The 27,362-nt window shown below is 41.7% G+C and overlaps 1 protein-coding gene across 2 annotated transcripts in view; it reads left to right on the top strand.

The window, feature by feature from the left end:
- Positions 1-10,623: 10,623 nt before the first annotated feature.
- LOC147124247 (uncharacterized) overlaps positions 10,624-27,362 on the top strand; it is a 68,205-nt gene continuing 51,466 nt past the window's right edge. Inside the window, exons 1-9 of one of the 2 annotated variants that reach the window (XM_085984233.1) lie at positions 10,624-10,794; positions 13,822-13,941; positions 15,388-15,510; positions 17,555-17,677; positions 21,657-22,025; positions 24,166-24,288; positions 24,374-24,487; positions 26,425-26,544; positions 26,619-26,744. In XM_085984233.1, coding sequence (XP_085840359.1) covers positions 10,725-10,794; positions 13,822-13,941; positions 15,388-15,510; positions 17,555-17,677; positions 21,657-22,025; positions 24,166-24,288; positions 24,374-24,487; positions 26,425-26,544; positions 26,619-26,744 — 1,288 coding nt within the window. In that variant the 5' untranslated portion in view covers positions 10,624-10,724. The remainder of the gene's footprint in view (positions 10,795-13,821; positions 13,942-15,387; positions 15,511-17,554; positions 17,678-21,656; positions 22,026-24,165; positions 24,289-24,373; positions 24,488-26,424; positions 26,545-26,618; positions 26,745-27,362) is intronic. The other variant, XM_085984227.1, reaches the window with a different exon arrangement.

Raw genomic sequence — 27,362 nt, 5'->3', positions numbered from 1 at the left:
GGCGCCCAGCTCGCCTGGGCGCCGGAATTACCGCTGCGCGCGGAGCCACTTGCGCCAGCGGGAAATTCACTTTCAGCGCCCCAAGTGGAAGCCGGCCGCTAAACAAGGGTTTCGGCGCCCCGCTTGGGGCGCTGAAACTGAATATCAGCGTGCAAAGTGCCGCAGCGCCACCCGCTGTGGCATGGCAGCCTGCGGTACTGCAGGCCTTCCTCTCAGTTTTAAGGGGGAGGTGCCTGCAACAGCGCGATCCCCGCTCGCGAGTGCCGGCAAATGAGCCCGGCACCAAGGAGAAGTGCCGGGCTCTCTGGAAACAGCCGGCAATGCCGCGGGGGGGGGGGGGGGGGGTGGGGTAGGAGGCCGGGGAAGGAGGTCATAGAGTCATAGAGTTTTACAGCACAGAAAGAGGCCCTTCGGCCCATCGTGTCTGCGCCGTCCATCAATCCCTTTCCAGTCTAATCCCATTTTCCAGCATTTGGTCCATAGCCTTGTATGCAATGGCATTTCAAGTGCTCATCCAAATGCTTCTTGAATGTTGTGAGGGTTCCTGCCTCTACCACCCTTTCAGGCAGTGAGTTCCAGATTCCAACCACCCTCTGGGTGAAAAAGTTCCTCCTCAAATCCCCTCTAAATCTCCTGCTCCTTACCCTGAATCTATGCCCCCTTGTTATTGACCCCCCTACTAAGGGGAAAAGTTCCTCTTTATCCACCCTATCGATGCCCCTCATCATTTTGTACACCTCAATCAGGTTCCCCCTCAGCCTTCTTTGCTCCAAGGAAAACAACCCCAGCCTGTTTAGCCTTTCTTCATAGCTGAGGCGCTCCATCCCAGGTAACATCCTGGTGAATCTTCTCTGCACCCTCTCCAAAGCAATCACATCCTTCCTATAGTGAGGCGACCAGAACTGCACACAGTACTCCAGCTGTGGCCTCACCAGCATTTTGTACAGCTCCATCATAACCTCCCTGCTCTTATATTCTATGCCTCGGCTAATGAAGGCAAGTATCCCATATGCCTTTTTAACCACCTTATCTACCTGTTCCGCTGCCTTCAGGGATCTATGTACATGTACACCAAGGTCCCTCTGACCCTCTGTACTTCCTAGGGTCCTACCACTCATTGTGTATTCCCTTGCCTTATTTGTCCGTCCAAAATGCATCACCTCACACTTTTCAGGGTTAAATTCCATTTGCCACTTTTCCGCCCATCTGACCAACCCGTTTATATCGTCCTGTAGCCTGAGGCTTTCCTCCTCGCAATTTACCACCCCACCAATTTTCGTGTCATCTGCGAACTTACTGATCATACCTTTTACATTCTCATCCAAATCATTTATGTAGATCACAAACAGCAAGGGACTCAGCACCGATCCCTGAGGTACCCCACTGGACACAGGCTTCCAGTCACAAAAGCAACCTTCGACCATCACCCTCTGCCGCCTGCCACTCAGCCAGTTTAGGATCCAACGCGCCAAGGCACCCTGGATCCCATGGGCTCTTACCTTCTTGACCAGTCTCCTATGCGGGACTTTGTCAAAAGCTTTACTGACGTCCATGTAAACCACATTCACAGCATTTCCCTCATCCACACACCTAGTCACCCCCTCGAAAAATTCAATCAGATTGGTCAGACATGATTTACCCTTGACAAAGCCATGCTGACTATCCCCGATTAGTCCTTGCCTCTCCAAGTGGTGACTAATTTTGTCCCTCAGAATTTTTTCCAATAATTTCCCTACCACAGATGTTAGGCTCACTGGCCTGTAATTCCCTGGTTTATCCCTGCTACCCTTCTTGAATAATGGTACTACGTTAGCTGTTCTCCAGTCCTCTGGTACATCCCCTGTGGCCAGAGAGGTTCTGAAAATTTGTGTCAGAGCCCCTGCAATCTCCTCCTTTGCCTCACACAACAGCCTGGGATACATCTCGTCCGGGCCTGGGGATTTATCCACTTTTTGGCCTGCTAAAACCGCTAGTACCTCCTCCCTCTCGATGCTAATATGTTCAAGTATGTCACAGTCCCCTTGCCCGATTTCTATGTCTGCATCGTCTTTCTCCATAGTGAACACAGATGCAAAAAATTCATTTAAAACCCCGCCTACATCATCTGGCTCTACACACAGATTGCCACTTTGGTCCCTAATGGGCCCAACCCTTTCCCTGGTTATCCTCTTGCCCTTAATATACTTATAAAACATCTTAGGATTTTCCTTTATTTTGCTCGCCAGTGTTATTTCATGGCCCCTCCTTGCCCTCCTAATTTCTCTTTTAAGTATGCCCCTGCACTTTTTATACTCCTCTAGGGCTTCCTCCGTCTTTAGTCTTTTGTACTTGCCAAAAGCCCCCCTTTTTTTCCTAATGCATTTTTGTATATCCCTTGTCATCCAAGGTTCCCTTTGCTTGTTGGTCCCACCCTTGACCTTTACAGGAACATGTTGGCGTTGTACTCTCTCTATTTCCCTTCTGAAAGTCTCCCACTGTTTTGATGTGGATTTTCCTATAAGTAGCTGCTCCCAGTCCACTTTGGCCAGATCCTGCCTTATCATATTAAAATCGGCCTTCCCCCAATTTAGAACCCTTATTTCCGGGCCGTCTTTGTCTTTTTCCATGACCACCTTAAATCTCACCGAATTATGGTCACTGTCGCCAAAATGCTCTCCTACTGACACTTCCACCAATTGCCCGGCTACATTCCCTAGAATTAGGTCCAGTACCGCCCCCTCTCTTGTAGGACTTTCTACATGTTGGCTCAAAAAGCTCTCTTGGATGCACTTTAAGAATTCTGCACCCTCTAAGCCTTTCACACTCTGACTATACCAATTAATATTGGGGAAGTTGAAATCCCCCACTATTATTACCCTATTATTTTCGCACTTTTCTGAGATTTGCCTACATATCTGTTCCTCTATCTCCCCCTGACTGTTTGGGGGCCTATAGTACACTCCCAGCAAAGTGCTTGCCCCCTTTTTGTTTTTAAGTTCTACCCATATGGCCTCATTAGAGGAACCCGCTAATATATCGTCCCTCCTTACAGCAGTAATTGACTCCTTAATTAATATTGCAACACCCCCTCCCCTTTTACACCCCCCTCTGTCTCGCCTGAAGATTCTATACCCCGGAATATTGAGCTGCCAGTCCTGACCCTCCCTCAACCATGTCTCCGTGATAGCAACAATATCGTACTCCCATGTGTTCAACAACAACTTCAGTTCATCCACCTTATTTGCAAGACTCCTTGCATTAAAATAAATGCCTTCCAGCCCTGCCATATTCCCTTTTGCCTTCACATATTTGCTCTGCCTTCCCAGCCACCGAAAAAGCGGCCGGCCGCACCTCCACCTTAACTCGCCCCAGTACCGGCACAGGTAGGCCCCGTGTACCGGTCGCTGTTTGCGGCCGGCGCGGGCGAGGCGGCAGCAACCAAATATGGCCAGCGGGGCGATAGCGGGGCGCTGCGCACACCGATGACGTCATCGGTGGCGGCGCAGCGCTAATGGCTAACACCGCCATTAGCGCCCCGCTAAATATCGCGGTAGGTTTGCACAGTGGCGCAAAAGCCCTCTTTGGGCGCAAACTGATGGCGCAGGCCACTGAATTTCTAGGCCATAGGGTCTAATGAGAGGGAGGAACTGAATGAAATCAGTATTTGTAGGGAAATGGTTTTAGGGAAATTGATGGGATTGAAGGCTGATAAATCCCCAGGGCCTGACAATCTACAGCCTAGGGTACTTAAGGAAGTGGCCCTAGAAATAGTAGATGCATTGCTGGTCATCTTCCAAAATTCTATAGACTCTGGCACAGTTTGAAGGGATAATTACTAGTCCTAGCCCTTTTCAGGCTACCCCAGATCAGGCGTATTCCCCAGATGTTCACCTTCAACTAAAGTTAAAGATAGCCGAATTCTATAAGGCGCTTAATTGGGTCTAAATGTTCAGACTATCTCTCCCTAAAGGAAAGGAACAACGTGAAGATGTTACCATCCTCCAGAAAGCACTTTTAATAAGTTTAACTAGACTGTAACCTTCCGGATATTATGAGGGTCCAGAAACCCCCCCAGAATTCTGCAACTCCTCACAAAAGAGTGTACAGAAATTGAGTTTGCGAGATTGATGCAGAAATACTTCTTGAGACAATTCTAAAAATATATAGATTTATTTAAGAACTGATATACAGTTAACAGCTTGTGAGTCAATCGCAACTTTAACAGTTCAAAAACAAAAAGCTTACATTTCTTATCCTCGGAGATCCTTATTCTCAAATCTTAACTTCATACATTTTTACATTTCTTATTCTTAATTCTAATCCAGAATATCCACCAAAATCAAATTAAAAGTACCTTGATCCCCGAGACACAGAGTTAAAAACTTACAGAGCGTGCCTCTGATGTTGAGAGAATCGCTTTGCCCCTTTCCAGCGACTTCTGACTGTCTATCAGAAAAGCTCTATTTTTATACCTTTTTTTAGTGGTTTATCCTTTGAGGTTTTCTGCTGATGTAAGCTAATTATCTCTAGTCATCTTCCTGTTGACGTTTCTCTATACTTACTGTCAATTTAGCTTCTGCATGCATAATTATGTCTCTACCTTTAGGTGTTCCAAAAACTTATCATATAAAATTGTTATTACAGATTTATCTCTTTGATGCCATTCTTATCAAAGGGCTTCCATTTAATTCTAAAACCATCTTATCTGGTTACAACCATAGACTTCTGTCTCCGTGGTGTTCCAAGTTCAATACAAAAACCGTGTGATTGCTTGGTGCATATATTGAAGTCGTATCTTCAAAGTGCTCTGTTAGTATCATATTTATAACATGTAAATTAAAGACACTTCAACTAGGGTGTTTGTTTTCCTAGCGATCTTGGTTGGTTATATTATATCGTGTTTCCTGTTTCATTTGATGTTACTTTTACAAAGGCATGTGGTTTTTTAATATTCTGTGTTCCTGTTCGAAGTGTTAGTTTTTAACACTTTACTTGGGTCATTCCATTGTGTTTCTCCCAAACTCCAGACCTTCTGGAAGTGCCAAATTGCTATTTCAATAGGGCCATTGTTTTAGTATTTATAACCAATTCCCATTTCAAAAGCTTGTGTGTTAACACATCATCTTATCTCAGAAGCCTGTTTGCGCAGCTTGTGTCGTTGAGACTTTAGATTTTTATACCCAGTATATCATGTATTAATAAAATCAGAATTCTGTTCATATGATGGCTTATTCCTTCACAAGTTCCCATGGATTGGAGGGTAGCGTATGTAACCCCACTATTTAAAAAAGGTGGTAGAGAGAAAATGGGGAATTATAGACCGGTAAGCCTGACATCGGTAGTGGGGAAAATGCTAGAGTCCATTATAAAAGATGTAATAGCAGAGCACTTGGAAAACAGTGACAGGATCGGACAAAGTCAACATGGATTTACAAAAGGTAAATCATGCTTGACTAATCTACTGGAATTTTTTGAGGATGTAACTGGTAGAATAGATAAGGGAGAACCAGTGGATGTGGTGTATTTGGACTTTCAGAAGGCTTTCGATAAGGTCCCGCATAAGAGATTAGCGTGCAAAGTTAAAGCACATGGGATTGGGGGTAAGGTACTGACTTGGATAGAGAACTGGTTGGCAGACAGGAAGCAAAGAGTTGGAATAAATGGCTCTTTTTCCGAGTGGCAGGCAGTGACTAGTGGGGTACTGCAGGGATCGGTGCTAGGACCCCAGCTATTCACAATATATATATAAATGATCTAGACGAGGGAACTAGATGTAGTATCTCCAAGTCTGCAGATGACACAAAGCTGGGTGGGTGTGAGTGCTGTGAGGAGGATGCAAAGAAACTCCAGTATGATTTGGACAGGTTGGGTGATTGGGCAGATGCATGGCAGATGCAGTATAATGTGGATAAATGCGAGGTTATCCACTTTGGTGGCAAAAACAGGAAGGCAGATTATTATCTGAATGGCAATAGATTGGGAAAAAGGGAAGTGCAACGAGACCTGGATGTCCTTGTGCACCAGTCGCTGAAGGTAAGCATGCAGGTGCAACAGGCGGTTAAGAAGGCAAATGGTATGTTGGCCTTCATAGCGAGAGGATTCGAGTACAGGAGCAAGGATGTCTTGCTGTAGTTGTACAGGGCCTTGGTGAGACCACACCTTGAGTATTGTGTGCAGTTTTGGTCGCCTTATCAGAGGAAGGATGTTCTTGCCATGGAAGGAGTGCAGCGAAGATTCACCAGACTGAAACCTGGGATGGCAAGAATGACGTATGAAGAGAGATTGGTCGATTAGGCTTATATTCGCTAGAGTTTAGAAGAATGAGAGGGGATCTCATCGAAACGTATAAAATTCTAACAGGACTAGACAGACTAGATGCAGGAAGGATATTCCCGATGGCGGGGGAGTCCAGAACCAGGGGTCACAGTCTAAGGATAAGGGGTAAGCCATTTAGGACTGAGATGAGGAGGAATTTCTTCACAGAGCATGGTGAACCTGTGGAATTCTCTACCACAGAAGGCCGTTGAGGCCAATTCATTAAATATATTCAAGGAGTTAGATATATTTCTTAAGGCTAAAGGGATCAAGGGTTATGGGGAGAAAGCAGGGACAGTGTACTGAATTTGGATGATCAGCCATGATCTCATTAAATGGCCTACTCCTGCTCCTATCTTCTATGTTTCTATGTTTCTTCTTATGAGCAAATGTGCAATAAAGACTCATTAACAGATAAAAAAGCACAGTCATCTTTGACCACTGGCTACATACTATATGTGAGTAAGATGCTCTCCTCTCAAGAATTTAATGTCTACCTAACAATAGGATGTATTGTTCCCATACTGTACATATTGTTGCATTCATGCACTTACATGCGGGTGCAGAGAGACACCCTTAAAGGAAAACTACAATGCCAAATTCACAAGCACAATCCCAATTCAGAATTAACAACTGAAAAACATAAGTATTTTACAATATACAAACGGCATTTTACTAGCATTTTAGATTTCAACAATTTCAGACCATAACCTCTGCCCCTATCCTTTTTTTCCATTTATTTTTTTCTCTCTCCCACATGTTAGCTGTCTTTCATTCTGCCAGTGCCATTTACACTTCATCTAGAGCCATCTTTTGTTTCTTAACTTGTCCCATTACCATCTCCTTTTGCCTTGCACCATCTCTTAATGTCTCTTAATCTCTCCTGCCTTCCACCCTATCACAGACCTTCCCTTTTGTTCTTTCCTCCCCTCCCCCCTTTCCCTGCCCCTACACTTGCTTAAAATCTGTTACGTCTCCAGCTTTTTCCAGTTCTGATGAAGGGTCACGACCTGATACGTTAACTCTGTTTCTCTCTCCACAGATGCTGCCTGACCTGCTGAGTATTTCCAGCATTTTCTGTTTTTATTTCAGATTTCCAGCATCGGCAGTATTTTGCTTTTGTTTTACTAGTCGTGTTGCTTTAAGTGTCAGAGTTAAATCTACTGGATTATGAAACCAGTTAAATATTGACCAGATTTAACATTATGTCTGTCAATAAGAGGAAAGTGATAATGTGTAAACACCAGTTATTGATGCCAATCTGCAGAGAAAATGTGTGGGCATTTCTGATATCGACATACACATGCAACACAGCAAGACTCTAAATAAGTCACTGTTAAGTGATCTTTGGAAGAAGCTTGCAATGACCAAATATTAATTACCAGAATAAAGTATGTAAACAATTTGGCACTTTAGAATGTTAATTCTAAATAAATAAATGGTTACAAGGCCACAACATTTTCTGAAGAGGGTGGAGGAGGGGCTAGTTAACCAATGTTGTACAATATACAAATGTCTGCGATTTCGGGTTGAGGAAATAGGGGGGGGAAATTCAGCATTGCCCCATTTGGGGCGCAATTATCGGCTGTGCGCAAAATTTAGCGCCTGGCGCTAATTATCGCCTCCGGCAGCAAACTTGGCTTTTATCGCCCTGGAGGTGATTGGAGCACTAAATCAGGCACTACACACCTGTCTTAAGGCGCAAAGGCCGAGGAGCGAGGCGCTATCTCAGAGCGCTGGCGAAGCTCATGTCATGTCAATCAACAATGGAACACAGACACAATGGCGCCAGCCAGTTCTTAAAGGGGAGAGTCGATCTTGCTCTCCATCCACATCCTGTTCATTGCAGCCTTGAATCTCGGCCTGGAGAGACTTGTACGTCAAATCTGCTGGAAAGAACAATGGAGAGTCCATGGGAAAGAGCTCAGAGTGCAGACCCCCACAATCTCTTCTAAATTGATGCAAGGAAGGGCAAATCAAAATAAACCTGCAAAGTGCTGCTCAGTACCCAAAACTCCTTCCCACAGCGTTGAATCTCTCCAGAAGTCTCTCTCTCTCTCTCTCAGAATGCGTGGTGCAAAAATGTCACCAACAAAAAAAGGCAGGAAGCGGCCACCTTTAAATAGCGCTCACCCAGTCCCTTCCCGACTGCAAAACGCTCCCCTCAACCTGCCGTTGCTAGCAGCAGGCAGTAAGGCAGGGGGCACCACTCAATATCTGCTCTGGGGCGCTACCGGGGCATTGCGCACTCGACTGACGTCACGATCTGCCGACGCAGGAGATCGAGGTGGTAATGTTTAGTGCTGCCGCAAAATGTCTAGTTCATTTCGTGAGCGGCGCAAACATCGCCGCGCACGGGCGCTAGTTGCTTTGCGGCCCATTAGCGCCCTCTTAAGGCACTAACGGGAGGCACAAAGCAACTGAATTTTTCCCCCTAGATATTTTATTTTTCCAAAAATATACACTTCCACTCCTACTTTATTTTAACATGTTTTTATTTCCTCAAATTTAATCCAGAGAGAGCCATGGTGTCAGCAAGTAGTTGTAAAATAGATTGCTTTGCAGCACAGGGAGAAACAGCATGGACATGATTTTTGGCTTAAATTTTTTCCCCTCCAGTTGGGGAAACTGCACTGCAAAGTGAACAAGGCTGTCTTACCAGCAGGTGGGTTAAGCTGTAAATGAAGCTTCTTCCAGAAGCAGTTCTGCATTATAAATATAGAGTAAGAAAATGTGGAATATATAATCATTCACAACCTGTTCACAAAACAATTGACTAATTAGCATTCACACTGCTTCCAGTTGCACTGGAATCAAAACACAAAAGAAATATAGTGCACTATTAAACCAATCTTTTAGAATCAATTGTTAACATATTGTACATTATACAGACTTACGGGATCTAATTCATGTCAGATCTGTGGCAATCTGTAGGCCGGGTCTCCAAAACTGGGGTCCTGATTTTTGTTTTGTTTGTTGACTTACTGGCACATTAATTCTGTTGCTATATACTGTATAAACACACAAATAAAGCATGTTTTCCATAATTATATTTCACTTTTGGTAGCTGACACTGTCTTTTGGAAGTCAGAAGGGAGATCCTGAGGTCTGTGTCAAAACGGTTCTGAGGAGGGGACCCATCTAAATATTAACATTTAATGGATTCCCCCTCATAGAAACATTTGTAAACCACCGCTACAAGTCATCCATAACTTTGTGGCTGCTGAGTTATCAGTTCATTATTGGGGCGAGAAGTCAAATCCCTTAGTCTTTTCGCTCCCTATATATAAATTGTACTGTTATATGCTGTCATTTCAACACCATCTATTTTTGTTGATTAAAACAACTTCTTAAAATATTTAAGGCCTGGTGTTTTACAGATTGCCCAAATCGACTAATGCACGAGAAACCTATCTACTGTAACATGTGTTGTGCTACAAATGCTGAATTATTTGTCTATCTTGTATACAATTTATTTATGAAAGTAAATATTGCCCTACTCTCATAAAACACCTCGGTTGCCTTTAAGTTCATCATGTACTGTCATAATCAAAGCTAATATTTTGAACTACTTTTAAGTAGACGTCCATTATTAATTTACTCCTCTCATCATTCCTTATTAATCGCACCACTTCATATCCATCCGAGTATACAGACAGAGTAATACATGCATGAATAATCAGACACATCAAATATTGAAAATGCCACTCGGATCATTTTAATCGGATGCTGCAATGTATGGAGGTGGTTAAACATTCATTAATTTTTTTTAAATCTCACAAGAAATTGTCAATGTTCATTTTAAAGAATGCCTTCCATTCTAACCAGTTCTATACAAATGAACAATCTCTCAAGATATTTGATAAGTAAAACTTGAACTATTTCACTATTGATATACTTGGAAGCTTGTATCTTTAAAAGCTGAATTTATTATCACGAAGAGTTGCCGCTCATTGCCCCCTAGCACATCCATCCCCCAATAAATGGATCATCCAAGTGGCAGTAGAGTTCTCTTTCAGGCCCGATAAATTAAAAAGAAAACAGAGGTGGGGTGGTGGAGAGAATGGATCTAATAGTTCGAGAGTTAAACCTCCTTTGTGAGAACCTTTCACCGCATATTTTGAAATTATTCGTGAGATCGGTTAACTAACAAATAATAACATTCAGCTGATCGTCATCCGATTCCATTCAGCCATGCGGCTGCAGCGACAGATCCGGAATTGCCCCGGAGTTATTTAATGAGGTAATTGGATTGGGGCACACATTGACCAATCAGTTGTATCGGACAGCAGCGGAATTGTGATATAAGAGCAAGTCGCTGAGTAGATGGATATATTATTTTTTTGTCTATCTCAGTATAGTTAAGTTGGGGGTCAAACCATTACTATAGCAAGCTGACTTGGACTCCTGCTTTAGATTGAAACAGTGACATGATTCCTTTTCGTGTAGCCTTGTTGCTGCAGTTAGTAGTATGTTTAAATCCGACCAGATTCGTAAATGGTGAGTAATGTAATTGTTTCTAGGCTGTGAAATTGAAATTAGTTTGTGGAAGTCTTGGTTTAAAACTGGAAGCGGTCACTGCGAGGGAAATACGACATGCATAATTTGCAACAGATGTCGAATAAAATGTCACAGTATGTCCTGATAAATTTACGTACCCCATCGGGGGGGCATCTGGAAATTGGTAATTTTCCTTATGTAAAAATCACTGCAGATAATAAAACCCTTTTTTATTGCTTTGTTGTCTGCATTTCCATCGACTCCCTTGAATCTATTTCACTTCACTACATCTCTAATGGCCCACCTGCAGAACCAAGCGAGCACTTTTCAGGAAGTGTTTCCAGTCAACCCAAATCCATTGCTATGAAAATATGCAATTTTAGCTCATTCAACTGTAAGTGCAGTCATCCGTGTACTGCAATTACCATTCACATTAAGGAAGTTGACTCCACCCTCCACCTCCTCTCCCATTCAGCTAAAGGATTGCAGTAACCAACATTTAGTTTTGTAAATTAATTTTTGTTGGTGCAGACTATGTAATTGTCTTCACCAGCCTGGTTGTTTTGGTCAAGTTGAGCATTGTAAATTGATTTTTCAATTTTATATTTCTGCAGTGTATATAGTTGCTGGGCAGTAGGTAATTTGAGTGAGTGTCTTCAGCTTGGTATGACCAATATGGCTGTGACATGGGTGTTTTTGTTTTTAATTAGAAGGTCCATATTTTAGTGTATTAGTCTAGCATTCATAATATCTACTAGTAAAGTGCCCATTGGTGGTCTTCAAACTCAAAGAACTGAATGTTCTGTAGTCTTTTGATATCCAAGGAATATGAAGTGGCATGATTCTTGCCCCTATGGCTGACTTGCCACATTGCTGGTGTAACACTAAACCTGTACAGACTAGAGGAAATGGCTGTTTTTTTAGTTGGGCTGGGCTGTTGCTCTTGGCTTCTGAGATTGAAATGAGTCAGCCTTGGTTCAGTGCTCGTGCCTCTGAGTCAGAAGGTTGTGGGCTCAAGTGATGAGCACATAATCTGGGCCGGCAGTATGAGGGAGTGTTGTACTATCTTTTGGATGAGATGTTGAACCTCGGAGCCTATAGCACCATCCAAAGAGGAGCAGGGGAGTTCTCTTGGTGTCCTGGCCAACATCTCTGAACCTAAACAGCTTATCTGGTCATTATCACATTGTTTGTGGGACCTTGCTGTGCATGAATTGGTTGCTGCATTTCCTACATTACAATAGTTACTACACTTCAAAAGTACTTCATTGGGTGTAAAGGACTTTGACATTCTAAAATGAATTTTTTTTCCTTTTAATCTTGGAATGGTGCATTAATAGTGCCTTTTTAATACAATGTGGCTAATACATTTGTGGATTACTCAAATGCATTAAAATTGTATTGTCACCTTCATTTTTAATCATTAAATGGGTGTCTAGTTTTGATATCTTGGGAGTAGTTCCAACCCCAATAGGGGAAGCTAACTTCAAAACCTAAACTCCATATAGAACATGGACTGTGTAGTGTCCTAAACCTGACCAACCTTGCCATTTATCAACCTTTCCTTAATCATTCATGGGATGTGTGTTACTGCCAAGTCTGCATTTATTGCCATCACTAATTTCCATTAAATGTGGTGGTGAGCTATTGCCTTGAACTGCTGCAGTCTGTGTGGTGAAAGTACAATAGCGCTGGTACTGAGGTCCAGGATTTTGACCAAGTGACGATGAAGGAACTGAGATCTGTTTCCTAGTCAGGATGGTGTGAGATTTGGTGGGGGTCCCGTGCAATGATCCATGTAATTTTTTTTCACGACTGCACAGCCCATTCAAAACGCAGCATGTGTGGTTTTCCTATTGAAAAGCTGGCTGCGTGAGACCCCTGAAGCACTGCATAGCAGCACAGCTTACAGGGACCATTGGTCCCATGCATCTGCTGCCCTTGTCCTCTTCAGTTGGTAGAGTTTGCAGGTTTGGGAGGTGTTGTCAAAAAAAACCTGGGTGAGTTGCTGCAGTGCCTCTTGTAGATAGTACACACTGCAGCTATGGTGTGGTGGTAGTTGGGATGCCAATCAAGTGAACTGCTCTGTCCTGGATGGTATTAAGCTTCTGGACTGTTGCTGGAGCTACACTCATCCAGGCAAGTGAAGAGTATTCCATCACACTCCTGACTGCCTTGTAGGTGATGGAAAAGCTTGAGTCACTTGCTGCAGAATACCTAGCCTCTGACCTGTTCTTGTAGCCACAGTATCTGTGGCTGGTCCAGTTGAGTTTCTTGTCCATGATGAGCCCCCAAGGATTTTGGTGTGGGATTAGATGATGGTAATGCTGTATGTCGGAGGTGGTTAGACACTCTTGGGAGATGGCCATTGCCTGGCACTTGTGTGGTGTGAATGTTACTTGCCACTTCAGCCCAAGCCTGGATGTTGTCCAGGTCTTGCTGCATATGAGCACAGACTGCTTATTATCTGAAGTTGCAAATGGAACTGAACACTGTACAATCATCAGCGATCATCCCCATGTCTGTCCTTATGATGGAGGGGAAGTCATTGAAGCAGCTGAAGATTGTTGGGCCGAGGACACTGCCCTGAGGAACTCCTGCAGTGATTTCCTGGGGTTGTGATTGGCCTCCAACAACCACAACCATCCTTTGTGTTAAGTGTGACTCAGCCAGTGGCATTTTCCCTGATCCCTATTGACTTCAATTTTACCAAGGCTCTTTGGTGCCATTCTGTCAAATGCTGCCTTGTTGAGGGCTGTCACTTGCCTCATCTCTGGATTCATCTTTTTAGTGCAATAATTCAATGTTAAAGCTGTCCATAAGGAGTTGACAAATTTGTGTAGCCTTTGAAGAAAATAGATTTACTTATGAATAAATCTGCAGATTAAAATCTGAATCTGTTCATTATCTACCAGAAGGAAAAAACAACTGATTTGGCCAGTAAGTGCCATATTAGCTGCCTCAACCTGCCTGACATTCAATATTTTTTTTCTAAATAATTCAACCATGTTTTGTTTCTCTTTGAAGGCTCAAAAGCTTCCTGTGATGCATCACTGTTTCAGTGCAGAAATGGACGCTGTGTACCTTTACTGTGGAGATGTGATGGAGATGATGATTGTACTGATGGTAGTGATGAAAGTGACTGTGGTAAGTGATTGACTTGTGTTGAGCTGGCTAGTGCTGTGGATCAGCACAGTGCCTGAGTTCAAATATGGGAGGGGTGGGGATGAAAGAGTTTAGCAAATTGAAATGAGGGTTGAAACTCAATTTGCACAGCATTCTGAGGTTTCACATTGTCTTTCAACCTGAGTAAATAGCCAAGGCAACAGTAGCAGAAACTAAAATATGGCTGACACAATTTGACAGCATAGAAGCTCATGAAATGTAAGTGATTAGAAGTAGACCTAGGTGTAGTCAGCATGCATTTAGATGCTGCCCAATTGCCTACAGAAGTGCAGCAGGTAAATGGTGAAGAGGGGATTCTGGAAACCCTGTAATGAAATGTTTGCTAGTGCATAATTTTAAATCTCCAGTCACTACAGTAAGTTGGGGATGTGCTGTCCAAGGATAGGAACACTCCAGTATACATATTCTGCCAAGCTACTTGGTGTGTCCCTTTTTAAAAGTGTCATTGGTCTGCAGCACATTGTCTTTATGGGAAGGTCAATCTAAGTCCTGTGTTGATGTGGGTATTTGTTAAGCAGTGTGATGTACTGTACTATTTTTAATACTTGCAGACTTGTGGTTGTTCACCAGTATAGGAATGATGGGGACAGTGCAACACTAAGTGACACTTGCAAGTAATGCATACGATACAAGATTTTTATTGGGTTACTTGTTTTCCAGTCAAGCATAACCTTCAAATTTGTCAAGGAACTCTGCTATTTGCCTAAAGTTGCTTCATAGATCAATAACTATTCACTACTTTTGAGGCTCTATGAAAATCTGATCAATCATACAGCTATTCGGCCCATTGTACCTGTGCCAGCTCTTTAGAAAGCTATCCAATTAGTCCCACTGCCCTGCTCTTCTCCATTGCCCTGCAAATTTTTCCTCCTAAGTATTTATCCAATTATTAAACCTGCTTTGACATCCTTTCTCCTTAATCCCCTCTAGTTCTTTTGCCAATTACCTTAAAACTGTGCCCACTGGTTACTAACCCACCTGCCAATGGAAATCATTTCTCCCTACTCTATCATCATTGCTCATAATTTTAAACACCTCTATTCAATCTCCTCTTCTCCTCTGCTCTAAGGAGAACAATCCTAGCTTCTAGAGTCTCTCCACGTAGTCCCTCATCCCTGGTATCATTCTAGTAAATGGCATGAGGTGCTCCCCTATAATGACTCTCTCCTTCTGAAGCCTTGGCATAATTGGAGCTGGTCAGAATATAGAATTTGAGAACTAGACTTGATGACTTTCAAATGCATTCACTAAGTGGCACTCCTCTCTCTCTATCTATATCTATAGTGGAATGCCCTGTAGTATTCTGTACACTTTGAATATAAGTCAGCTATAGTTATGTTTGTAAGAATTGGTTGGAAAAGTAAGATTCTGAGCCATAAATACTAAAAAGTGTATTCTTTCCATAAGCTAAGACCACCTGTGGAACATCTGACTTTGTCTGCCACAGTGGACATTGCGTGCTCAGTAAATGGCAGTGTGACGGTAGATCTGACTGTGAAGATGGATCAGATGAAAGTCCAGAAGTCTGTAGTAAGTATTGTACTAGGCAGGAATGAGAAGCCTCTGCACCCTGTTCTGCTTTTCATTCATTTTAATCAATTATCTTTCTATGCTGCACTTTGTCAATCATGTTCCATCATAAGAACATAGAGGAGCAAGAGTAAGCCATATGGCCCTTTGGCCTACACCATTCAATAAGATCATAGTTGATCTACCTCAACTCCACTTTCCTGCCCTATCCCCATATCCCTTTATTCCCTTAGTGTCCAAAATCTATCGGTCTTAAATATACTCAACGACTGAGCATCCACAGCCTTCTGGGGTAGTGAATTCCAAAGATTCACGAGTGAAGACATTTCTCCATCTATCCTAAATGACTGACCCACTGCCCCCTAGTTTGATTCTCCAGCCAGGGGAAATAACCTCTCAGCATCTACCCTAGCAAGCCCTCAAGAATTTTATACTTTTCAATGAGATCACCTTTCATTCTTAAACTCCAGAGAATATAGGCCCATCTTACTCCATCTCCTCCCAGGAATCAATCTAGTGAACTTTTGTTGCACTCTCTATGGCAAGTATATTCTTCCTTGGATAAGGAGACCAAAACTGCACACTGTACTCCAGGTGTGGTCTCGCCAAAGCCCAATATAATTGCAGTGACACTTTTGTACTTCAACCCTTTTGTAATAAAGGCTAACATACCATTTGCCTTCCTAATTGCTTGCTGTACCTGCTTGTGAACTTTGATTTGTGTACAAGGACACCCAAATCCCTCTGCATACCAACATTTACTAGCCTTTTTATTTATTTAAAAAAAAAAAAAAAAAAAAAAAAATTTAATCTATTTCTCAGTGGATAATTTCACATTTCCCCACATTATACTCCATCTGCCACCTTGCCCACTCAGCTAACCTGTTTATAACCCTCTGCAGCCTCTTTGGATCCTCCTCATAGCTTACTTTCCCACCTAGCTTTATCAGCAAACCTGGATACATTGCACTCTGACCCCTCATCTAAGTCATTGATCTAGTTTGTAAATAGCTGAGGCTTGTGCATGATCCTTGTGGCACCTCTGCTAGTTACAACCTGCCAATCTGACAATTACCTATTTATTCCTACTGTTTTCTCACCTTCATTTCAGGATTGGCTAAGGGTAACATTACCCCCAATCCCATGAGCCCTAATCTTGTGTAACAGCCTCATAGAATGCCTTTTGAAAATCTAAATATACTACACTTGCTGGTTCCCTTTATCTACTTGTCAGTTACACCATCAAAACTCTAATTGAATTGTCAAACACTATTTCCCTTTCATAAAATTGTGGCTCTAACTAATTTAAGTGCCCTGTTACCATGTCCCCTAATGGACTCTAGCATTTTCCTTACTACTGATGTCTTCTTCTGTTTTCTCTTCCCTCCTTGAAGAGTGGGGTTACATACCTTCCAATCCACAGGGAAATTATGAAATAAATGTACTTTAGTTTAGTACACTAACTATTTCATTCAGCACAATGACTCCAATGTGATTTTGTCACCTGAAGAATTACTTTGTTCCCTTACCTCATTAGCATAACCTTCCCCATCCAACTTTGTTGCTTCCATTTGTTTTGGCATTTTTATGGTCCTGCCAATGCTTGTGAGCATCTGTTAAGTTTTTTTTTGCAAGCTTCATGTGCACCTACAGGTTTTGTTGGCTTATGTATGTAATAAACTAATCTGGCCATAAATACCTCAATCTTGGGTGCTTAGTGCTGCATGGAAAATAAAGCATGCCTCTATTTAAGTGACAATATAAATTTGAAGTGTTGATCTGAGTAGCCAAAAGGATGTGGAAGTACTATGCAGTAGGTGGTTTCTTCACCATTTCATAGTTTTTTACCTGTGGTAATAAATCCAATCTTAAGCTGCTGCATTGGGGCCACCTGACCTCTTTTAAATGAATAGGCTAGATTAACCTCATCAGGCAGAAGATTTCTGCATATGTATCCCAAGCATACATGTAATGTCTAACTTTGACTTGCAGTAGGTGAGATTGGAAGAACACATAGTTAACTACTGTTATGTCTTTGTTCCAGGTGCAAGAACATGTCATGCAAATGAAATAAGCTGTGGCCCTGGGCCTCATCAGTGTATTCCTACTTCCTGGAAATGTGATGGAGGAAAGGACTGTGATAATGGCAGTGATGAAGAGAATTGTGGTAGGCTACTTCCAAGATTGAGTCTCAGCTTTGTTTTGGCTAATGCCCAAAGACAAGATCATAATTGGAGGGGCAGAACCTTGAATTGATCTGGCGTGTTGTACTCCAAACTAACACTGCCGTGTACAACAGAATGCTTTGCCCAGTTTTGTAGAAGGTACTTAAGTAATAGTTTGGCTGTAGTAAATGCATGGAACTAAAGTTATTGCTCCAGCATACAGCCATTTAGTTTGTGCCTAAACATTTTTAAAATCTGGCTCTAAAGCTTTTCATAATTTTACCTACCTTTTCACTGCATTCTTGCTTTTCTTCCACACTGCCACCCCAGAAATGTGATTTTCTTCAACTTATTTCTTTGTTTCAATAAGTAACACTTGACATAAGGTAAATAAAATAATGACTTGAGTTTTTAAGAATATCCACTAGTTTTTGTCTTGACTTCAATTGCTCATAATTTTAACTATTGGGCCATCCCCATTCCTTTCTAATACATGAAATTAAGCCCAATTTCCTTAATTGTGTTGTCTGCTGTTATAAGCAAGCAAAATTATATCAGTTTGCAGGATTCCCAATGGGGTTTAACTAGTACTGGAGTGATCTTGCTGCTATTTTATTCTGTAAATAATGCTAGTTAGTATCTCATTTGGCTTTTTATGCAACAAAGCATTAGGCTGATGGTGCCAAAAACTTTTTCCCCCACAAACCTTATCTGGACAAGTGTGCTGCATGACTACTTCATTCAAAACATATGCCTTGCTTTATGCTCTTGAACTCACTTTACACTTGTTCTTTTGAACTAGCTATTGACCTAGGTCAATAGCTAGTTTAAGTCATGTGTAGTTTTGTTTTGGATTTCTTTAACTTTTGATGCCTTAATATTTGTTTAACAATAAGACCAGCCTCTGGTTTAGCCTGCTTGTAACATTTTAGCTTAGTTTCCAATTATGGTTGCCTTTTGTTCCCATTAAGTTAATTGCTTATACAATGTCATACTTGTTTTAATTGGTCAATAATTGCTTAAAATTCCAATATCCACTATTTCCATTGTCTAACAAAAGCATGTCTATTCTAAGTTGGGGAAAATCCATGGACCTAGTTACCAAAAACTTTGACTTCAAAAATCAATTATTTCTCATCTTCATATGGACCTGCTGATCATTCCATGATCTTGCTGACTAGTATCTCTGTGGCCAAATTGAAAGTCATGAGCTGTGAATTTGGAATGATCAGAGTTGTGCTGAAGTAGTCAACTCCAGAAAGCATCATACAGGCTGGATATGCTGAATACACAACTAGTAGAATAGCAAAATACTGCAGATGCTGGAAATCTGAAGTAACAGAAAATGCTGGAAACTCAGCAGGTCAAGTGGCATCCATGGAGAAACAGTTAATGGTTTCAGGTCTGTGACCCTTCATCAGAACTAGTAAAAGTTGAAGATGTAACAGGTTTGATTAACAGCTAGTAGCATAGTTTCTATGGATCACCTGCTTCTAAATCCTTGGGCTAGTCTGGAACCACATCTCTTTCCATACAGCTGCTCTGGAGGTTTTGTCCTCCTTGTACCTCACCAGAGCAACTTGGCAGCAGGGACTGTCGACCTGATGATGCAGATACTTTGGGGTAAAGTTTCCACTCCATAGTGCTAGTTTTTTGCCATAACCTGCACAATCCAATTTCTGCAATCTTTTGTGCTTGTTTTATATATAAAAAAAATTGTGCTAGAAGCTGGCCACTCCCCATCGCCATTGAGTTCCTGCTAATTGCACTCCTTTTGCAGGCTCCAAAAATTAAGCTGATTCTTTTGGGCACAAGGACACTAATGGGCACACTTTAAAAACTTTTGAATGTAGTTAAACTACTATACTCCACTCCAGCAGGGAGCTTACTGAGGGTGAGATAGAGCATTGCAGCAAGGAAGATAGAGAAGAGTGGTGCAATGACTCCGCCTTGCTTGACCCCAGTCCCTATGTGAATTGGTTCTGTGGTGGATCCATTGGTCAAGATCATGGCTTGCATGTCATCGTGAAGCAGGCAGAAGATTGTGACAAACTTTTGAGGGCAGCTGAATTTGAGGACACTCCATAAACCCTCATGGTTGACAGTGTCAAAGGCCTTGTACAGCAGTTGGTGCTGTTTCCTGCATGTCTCTTGTAAGTGACACATGGTTAAGATCATGTCCATTGTGCCCCTTAGTGGGTGGAATCCACATTGACTCTGGGAGGAGCTCTTTTGGCCACTGGGAGAAGGCGATTGAGGATTCTTTGTTTACAGAACAAACAAGAAACTGTTCAACCTCTGTCGCCTCCAGTCCAGATCCAAGGTCGTCCCATCCTGTCTAATTACAGTATGCAGATGATGCTTGCATCTGCACTCAGGTCGAACTCCAAACCATCATCCACCTTCACCGACGTGTACAAGAGCATTGTCCTGTAGATGTTTAGTGTAAGGCTAAGGTCCCTTGCCACAGTACTGCCCCTGATTATCAAAATCCACAACCAGGCCTTTGACAATGTGGACCACTTTCCATACCTCTGGAGCCTACTGTCAAGGGCAGATGTTGATGACTCCAACACTGCCTTCAGTGTGCCAGTGCTGCCTTTGGTCACCTGAGGAAAGTGTTTGAAGACCAGGACCTCAAACCTGGCACTAAGCTCATGGTCTACAGAGCAGCAGTGATGCCTGCCCTGCTGTAAGCCTCAGACATGGACCATGTACAGCAGGCACCTCAAAGCATGAGTGGATTGGCAGGATAGGCGCACTGTGTTCTCACTCAGGCCAGCATCAAAGCTTTGACCACACTTGATCAGCTCCGATGGACAGGTCACATTGTCCACATGCCCGATACGAGACTCACAAAACCAGCGCTCTACTTGGTGGGCAGAGGAAACTCTTCAAGGACACCCTCAAAGCCTCCTTGAAAGTGCAACATCCCCACTGACACCTGGGAATCCCTGGCCCAAGTCTACACAGTGGAGAAGCATCCGGGAAGGTGCTGAACACCTAGAGTCTTTGCTGGGAGTAAATGGAAGCCAAGCGCAAGCAGTGCACGTCAATCTAAGCACCACGCCTGCCCCTTCAACCACCGTCTGCCCCACCTGTGACGGACTGTAGGTCCCATATTGTCCTAATCAATCACCTGAACTCCTTTTTAATGTGGAAGCAAGTCATCTCTGGTTCAGAGGGACTGACAAGAAGACTGTACTCCAATATAACTAGCAAATGGTTCTGTATATGGAGTCACTTTCAGTAATTTAAAATCTAATTACTGAAGTGGTGGATTGACTGATTAAAAATGCTTTTTGTGAACTTGTTTTAAACTGTTAATCAAACTGCACCATATCACTCTTAAAACATTTAAAAATATTGCTGGATATATTTAAAATGCTGGCTGATTGTACTAGTTCATGGCAGATTTTGCATTTGGTGATGGGCAAATAAGTGAGCAGAAACTCAAGCGGAGCAGGAGCTTTGTGCCCAGATCACCAATTCTGCTCAGAGCAGAAACTATCCCTTTTAACTCTTAAATAAAAACAAAATGGGGCTATTGTGAACTGAAGTGCTCTTGCTCACTTTAAGCATGAATCCATACTAAATCAATACTGATACTTCAGGTGTTCCTCTTCCTCATGAAACATTACAATTTCCCAACAAGCATTCTATTTGCCAGTGTGCTGCTTTTGACTTTGCTTTGACAACCCAGATAGATGTGCATTGAAGTGAGGGAGATTGGAAGTGAGTAATTGCAAAAAAATTGAGGCTGCTTTAAACAGTTACCCTTGATGGTAGGGAGATGTACCACTTCAGTAGAACTTCCACAAACACTTGCTTCAATCCATTGAAATGCACAAGCCATATCAGTGGATCAGGTTGATGTGTATACTTGAGCAACACTCTATAAACTGCTGTGCCAAAAAGGAGTACTTGGTTTCTGCATTCAAAATTGAGTTCTGTTTAATAGTTTAACTTTTTTTTTTTCAGGCACTTTTATTTGCAGTCTACTAGAGTTTACCTGCTCCAATGGCAGATGCATTTCCAAGACATTTATCTGCAATGGTGAAGATGACTGTGGTGATGGAAGTGATGAAAAAGGCTGTGCTCCAAATGTCTGTCGCCCATATGAATTTCAGTGCAATAGTTCTGAATGTATCTCCTTACGTTGGGTGTGTGACAACAACATTGATTGTGCTGACCAGTCTGATGAATCTCCTGCACGTTGTGGGAACACCCTTCCTCCTGTAACCTGCTCTCCTCGCGAGTTCCTGTGTGATTCGGGTGAATGCCTTAATCATCACTGGTACTGTGATGGAGATAGTGACTGCAAAGATGGAAGTGATGAAGTTAATTGCTGTAAGTCCAACTTTTTTTAATTGTGTACTGGACTCCTTTTTCAAGAGTTGAAGTGTGGGTAACTTTCTAGTAGTAATTTGAATTGTCAAAATGGTGCATCTCATTTTCTGGACAGATATTTTAATTGACCATGCTAAGGTTAGAGCACGAAAGGATTTGTCATCCAAGTGCTTCCTAGCTAATGGGTAACCTTTTTGAAGTAGATGTTATGTAGGTATGCACAGCAGCCAATTTGTTGAAGTCTCAAACAGTAATGTGATAAATAACCAATTAACTTGCTTTGGTAGTGTTGGTTGAGAAATAAATGACTTGAGACACTAGGAGAGCTCTCCTGTTCTTGGTGCAATGGGATCTTTTATCTCCACCTGAGCAGAAAGTGAGGATCTTATTTTAATGAATTATCAAAAGACTACATCTCAACAACACAGTACCAGACTTGGAGTGCCTGCCTTTATTCTAGTCCACTCCTGGAGCAGGGCTTGAATGCATGACCTTCTGAAATGTTGCTACCATTGAGCCAAGTTGGAGATAAATAGTTAATACTTTTTTCTAGACTACAGCAAAAGCAACATTTCACCTGTTGAGCAAGAGCTAGGAAGTTTATATTCCATCCCAGTGCAATGTTTTGCCAGTGAGTCTGCCAAACAAGGGCTATCTCATTCTTTCCAGGAATGAAGATTCAGATATTGGTGTTTACTGTCTCCAATCCACATTTTACTATTGTAGGTATAGTTGTCTTGGTTTAGTTATGTTGCCACTTTAAATGTATACCTGAAGCTTATTTGTATTATTGCAAACCGTACAACTTTGATCAGATCCTAATCTGACTTACTAAAATTGAGCAGTGAGATCGTTTGAGAAGTTCTCAACAGATGGAATACAAATTTGTACATTAGACTGCAAAATACCCAAATTTTAAAACTTGCTTAAGTGTGGATGCTCCTGTCCACATTAAACAATTCTTGTTTATATAAAAAAATTCCTGCTGGAGAATGACTTTCATGCTGAGCATGAGCAACACAGAACATGTTGGCCTATATTTTCCAATTCCCTATGGTGTGTACACACCCATAGGGACCAAGTGCTGGCTTCAGGCATGCACCAAAAACTGGCACTTTCAATCTGTCGAGGATTTTCTTGACAACAGACGCAAGAATCCTCTTGACAGATCGGATGCCGGCCCTGGAGAAGGGCCTCTGCAGATGGAGAATTCTGCTTTCTGCAAACCCTCTGCCTGTTGAGAACCTTTATATTTAAAAAAAAAAAAAAAAAAAAAAAAAAAAAATCTTATGCCTGGTAAAAGCAGGGGTAAGGCCTGCTTTTACCAGCATAAGAGTTTAAAGTTTAAAAAAAAAATGTTTTTCACTTTTTTAAAATAATTTTAAATACTTTTTAAAGGTAAATTTATTTTTAGCCCCATAAGTTACTTTTTTAGATTTTTGTTAATGTGACTTTTTTTTTATTTGAGTTTTTGGAGTGATCTCCAGTCATACTTTTTGACAGGTCTAAGCTGTCTTTCATTGGTTCCCCTTAGCCCACATGATCCCAGGGACGCTTGCAAGCTGCCTGGGATACCTGGGCCCTGCACATTTCATGGTGGAGCAGAAATGTCTGGAGCCCTCGGGTAAAGGCATAGGTTCCCCCCCCCCCCCCCCCAGATCGGAGACCTCTGCACACAGGAAGCCTCCGATTGGGGAAAATACAGGCAAATATAATATGGGTCTTTGGAAATTCTTCGTTAGCCAATTTTGTCACTGACATGTTGGTTTTATCCAGCAGTCACATTTCCCCAACATCATGCAGGCCAAATGAACCATTTTTCCCCCTATAAAATATGGGTGGGTAGTGTGTCCACTTGCAGCTATCTGAATTTAATCTTTCATATATGCTTCCTAAGGCTTTAGTATATTGAAGCTAATGTGCTCAGAACTTCTCAAATTTTCATATTAATGATGGAATTCAAAGGCTTCTGTTGGAAGAATATATAATCACTAGGTTTTATGGTTTGCTGGCCACAATGTAGAATTTCTTTTATTTCAATATGGCACTGATTGCAAATTGCATGTGAATTATGCAGGTACATGTCTGATTGGTTTTGTGGCATGCTATTTCTAATGGATCTAAAACTTGAATTAACTAGCTCCTCGAACATGTAGACCAGATCACTTCAGATGTGGTGATGGTAACTGCATCCCTGAAAGCAGGAAATGTAATGGATTTGCAGACTGCTCTGATGCTAGTGATGAAGTCAACTGCAAGAATGGTAGGTGCATAATTGCACTAGTAACAATTTACATTGAAGAGAAAAAATGATCTCTAAATTTAAACTGAGTTTTTTTTAAATTAAGAGTGCACAAACCCAACTGACTTCAAATGCCAAAGTGGCGAATGCATAGCTACAACTCTAGTGTGTAACCACAAATGGGACTGTAAAGATCAGAGTGATGAACCCTTCAAATGTGGTAAGTGGACTTTATAGCCTTTGTACAGTTTGTATAATCCTAATCTAGCAACCTCCATGGTCTTTGCTTTCTAAATATTTTCAGGTTGATGTGCTATTGCATTTTTATTCCCAACTAATCAAATTAATCTGACATTTATTTCCCCCTCTCCCCACTGATGTTCAAAGCTTACTTCTGGTAATCTTCCAATTCAGCTGGAATCAGAAATTTCATAATCATAGAAATTTACAGCACAGAAGGAGGCCATTCAGCCCATTGTGTCTGTGCTGGAGTTGACATGTTCTGCATGGAAAATCAGACCTTGTACAATAATATTTGGACATTATAGGACAGTGATTTAACCAATTTAAAATTTCTTCATTAAATATAAAGATTAATTCTACCCTTTAGCAGCTAATTACTCAAACTCTTCTATTCCAGTCTTGGTAAGTTCCTATTCTAAGTGTAGCTAGAACTGGGCCTATTGTGTGGAGACTTGCTGGCCAGGTCAGCAGTACCACAAGTATGACTTTCCTGAGCAATGGGGAAGAATGGAGTATACATGAGAATGATGCCATTTGGTTGGCAACATCTTGATTGGAGATCTTGCTAAACCATGTTTCAGTGTTGGCAAACCATTCATATCTGGGGCTATTCGTCTGCCTATCTGGAAGCATTCATGCCACCTCTTTCCTGGATCACTTGCCAATTTCCTAGGTGTTTGAGGAGATTAACATTAACTCCAAACTGAACAGTACACTTAATTAGGAAATATTCTGGTGCACATTCTTTCCTCCTCCAAACTTTCCCTCTTGGCTGCTTAAGCTATGCTGTTTAAAGAATGTTACAGAAGTGTATGGCAGTTGAATTCTGATCTTGCTATCCTTTTTAATTGTAGTGTCTTGTATCCTAGTGGTGTATATGGTAATATTTGACACCTTGATGGTGACATTGGGACAGGCAGTGGAACTATTGATGTGCATCCTTCTAGTATTAAAATTGAACTTCTCATCAAATGAGAAGTTGGATATTCAAAATGTTGTCCTAATGAGTCAGTTGCAGGTCTTGACCTCTTTGTATTATAATGGACCAATGCCCCACTTCTGAATCTAGTTTCTGCACATGGCCTAAAGGTTTTATCCATTATGGTTCTCATGGAGTTCTGTTAAAATCATGCATATTTGGGTTTAGCCTGTAGAGTAATCCAAAGGAAAAGTTAGGTTTTTTTGCACCCAAATATGTGGAGGAAGATAATGGCTTTCAACAAGATTGTAGAATGTAATAACTCCATCTATTTGAAGAGATGGATATAGCTCTTTGACCTATATAGCTGCTGCTTTATGACTTCATTACAGCATCTAACTGCCTCTTTAATTCCAGAAATTTGCTTGTGCTACACCAGGCCATTCCAGGTACTTTCCTCCTAATAATAGCTTTGCATTTGTGTTCCTGGTTTACTCCATGGTTTAACTTGAAATAGTGCTCCAGATTTACCCCCCCCCCCCCCCCCAAAAAAAAAAAAAAACTTGGTTTGGAGATGCTGGAGTATGTTTTGTTGTTTAGTTAGATTGATCATTTCCAAAATGATGTGCATAAACAGTTTACTCCACAACAGCACCTTTTTAGAGCAGAAGCAGTGACTGGTGCAAGACTACTTAAATAAAGTTCAATAACTTTTGTTTTCCCATATTGGGTCAGTTGATTCACATCTCTTCTATAAAGGGTAGAAGACCCTAGTGACAATTTATTTTCTAATTTCTTGTGACCCAAACATTCCTTTACAAGCAAGCTTGATTTGGTATGTTTTTGAATTCATTGGAATTAACCACATTCATGTAAATCATGGTACATGATTAGATTGCTTAATTTCCATAAATTAAATGGACCTGTTGACTTGATCATAAGGAGCCACTGTAGGGTGAAAATGGAGAAATACTGACTTTTTTCCCCCTCTACAGGGCTAAATGAATGCTTGGTGAACAATGGAGATTGCTCTCACATTTGCAGGGACCTTCTTATTGATTATGAATGTGATTGTCCAGCTGGTTTTGAGCTAATTGATGAGAGAACCTGTGATGGTAAGTTGTCTGTCCAATTAAGAATTTAAATTTAATTTTTTTCCTATTTTGTGAATCTAACATTTTTTTTGCAGATGTTGATGAATGTCAAAGTCCTGGAATCTGCAGCCAAATTTGCATCAATTTAAAAGGAAGCTACAAATGTGAATGTCACAAAGGATATCACATGGATCCAGCTAATGGAGTTTGCAAGGCTGTAGGTAAGTACAATTTTTTTTTGTTGCAAATATTGTGAAATAACTACTGGAAATGGTAAGCATACTGCCACTGTCTGGAATACTTGGGTTGAGAGCAAGCTAGCCTTTTTACAATAAAGCAATTTTGGAATATATTACCCAGATTTAAATAATTGCAGGACAATGGGACTAATTAGATAGCACTTTCAAAGAGCAGGCTAAATAGCCACCATCTGCACTAATTCTAGGATTTTTCATACTTCTGGTTTTAAAGCATATCTGACTAGTGTTTGTAGATTGACTGGAGGCAAAATATTGTAGACGCTAGTCTGCTTTAAATCAAATTTACACTTTTTTTAATTGAAAGCATGGATATATAAATGGCTGAATCACTCAGTTCTATTTTGGAATGAGGTTTTTCCTTGGTCCTAGCATCTGTTAATGGCCCAGAAATTCAGGTCGGGGGCTTCCCACGGGTACAAGCCCCCAACCTGCACTTATCTTGCGCGCCGGCCGTTGTGCTGTGGGCCCCTGTGGAATTCCGATCTGGGGCCTGGTCCAGCTGCTGGCATGCAGTGCTTGCGTATCCCAGGGGCGCAGTTAGTTCAATGCATCACGTGGGCCATGGGGAGCCAATCTGAG

Source organism: Somniosus microcephalus, chromosome 1 (genome assembly GCF_052327205.1).
Source record: "Somniosus microcephalus isolate GS21.2 chromosome 1, FLI_Smic_1.0, whole genome shotgun sequence".
NCBI lineage: Eukaryota > Metazoa > Chordata > Chondrichthyes > Squaliformes > Somniosidae > Somniosus > Somniosus microcephalus.
The sequence above is the reverse complement of the archived record's forward strand: the minus strand, read 5'-3'. Positions and strand labels throughout refer to the sequence as shown.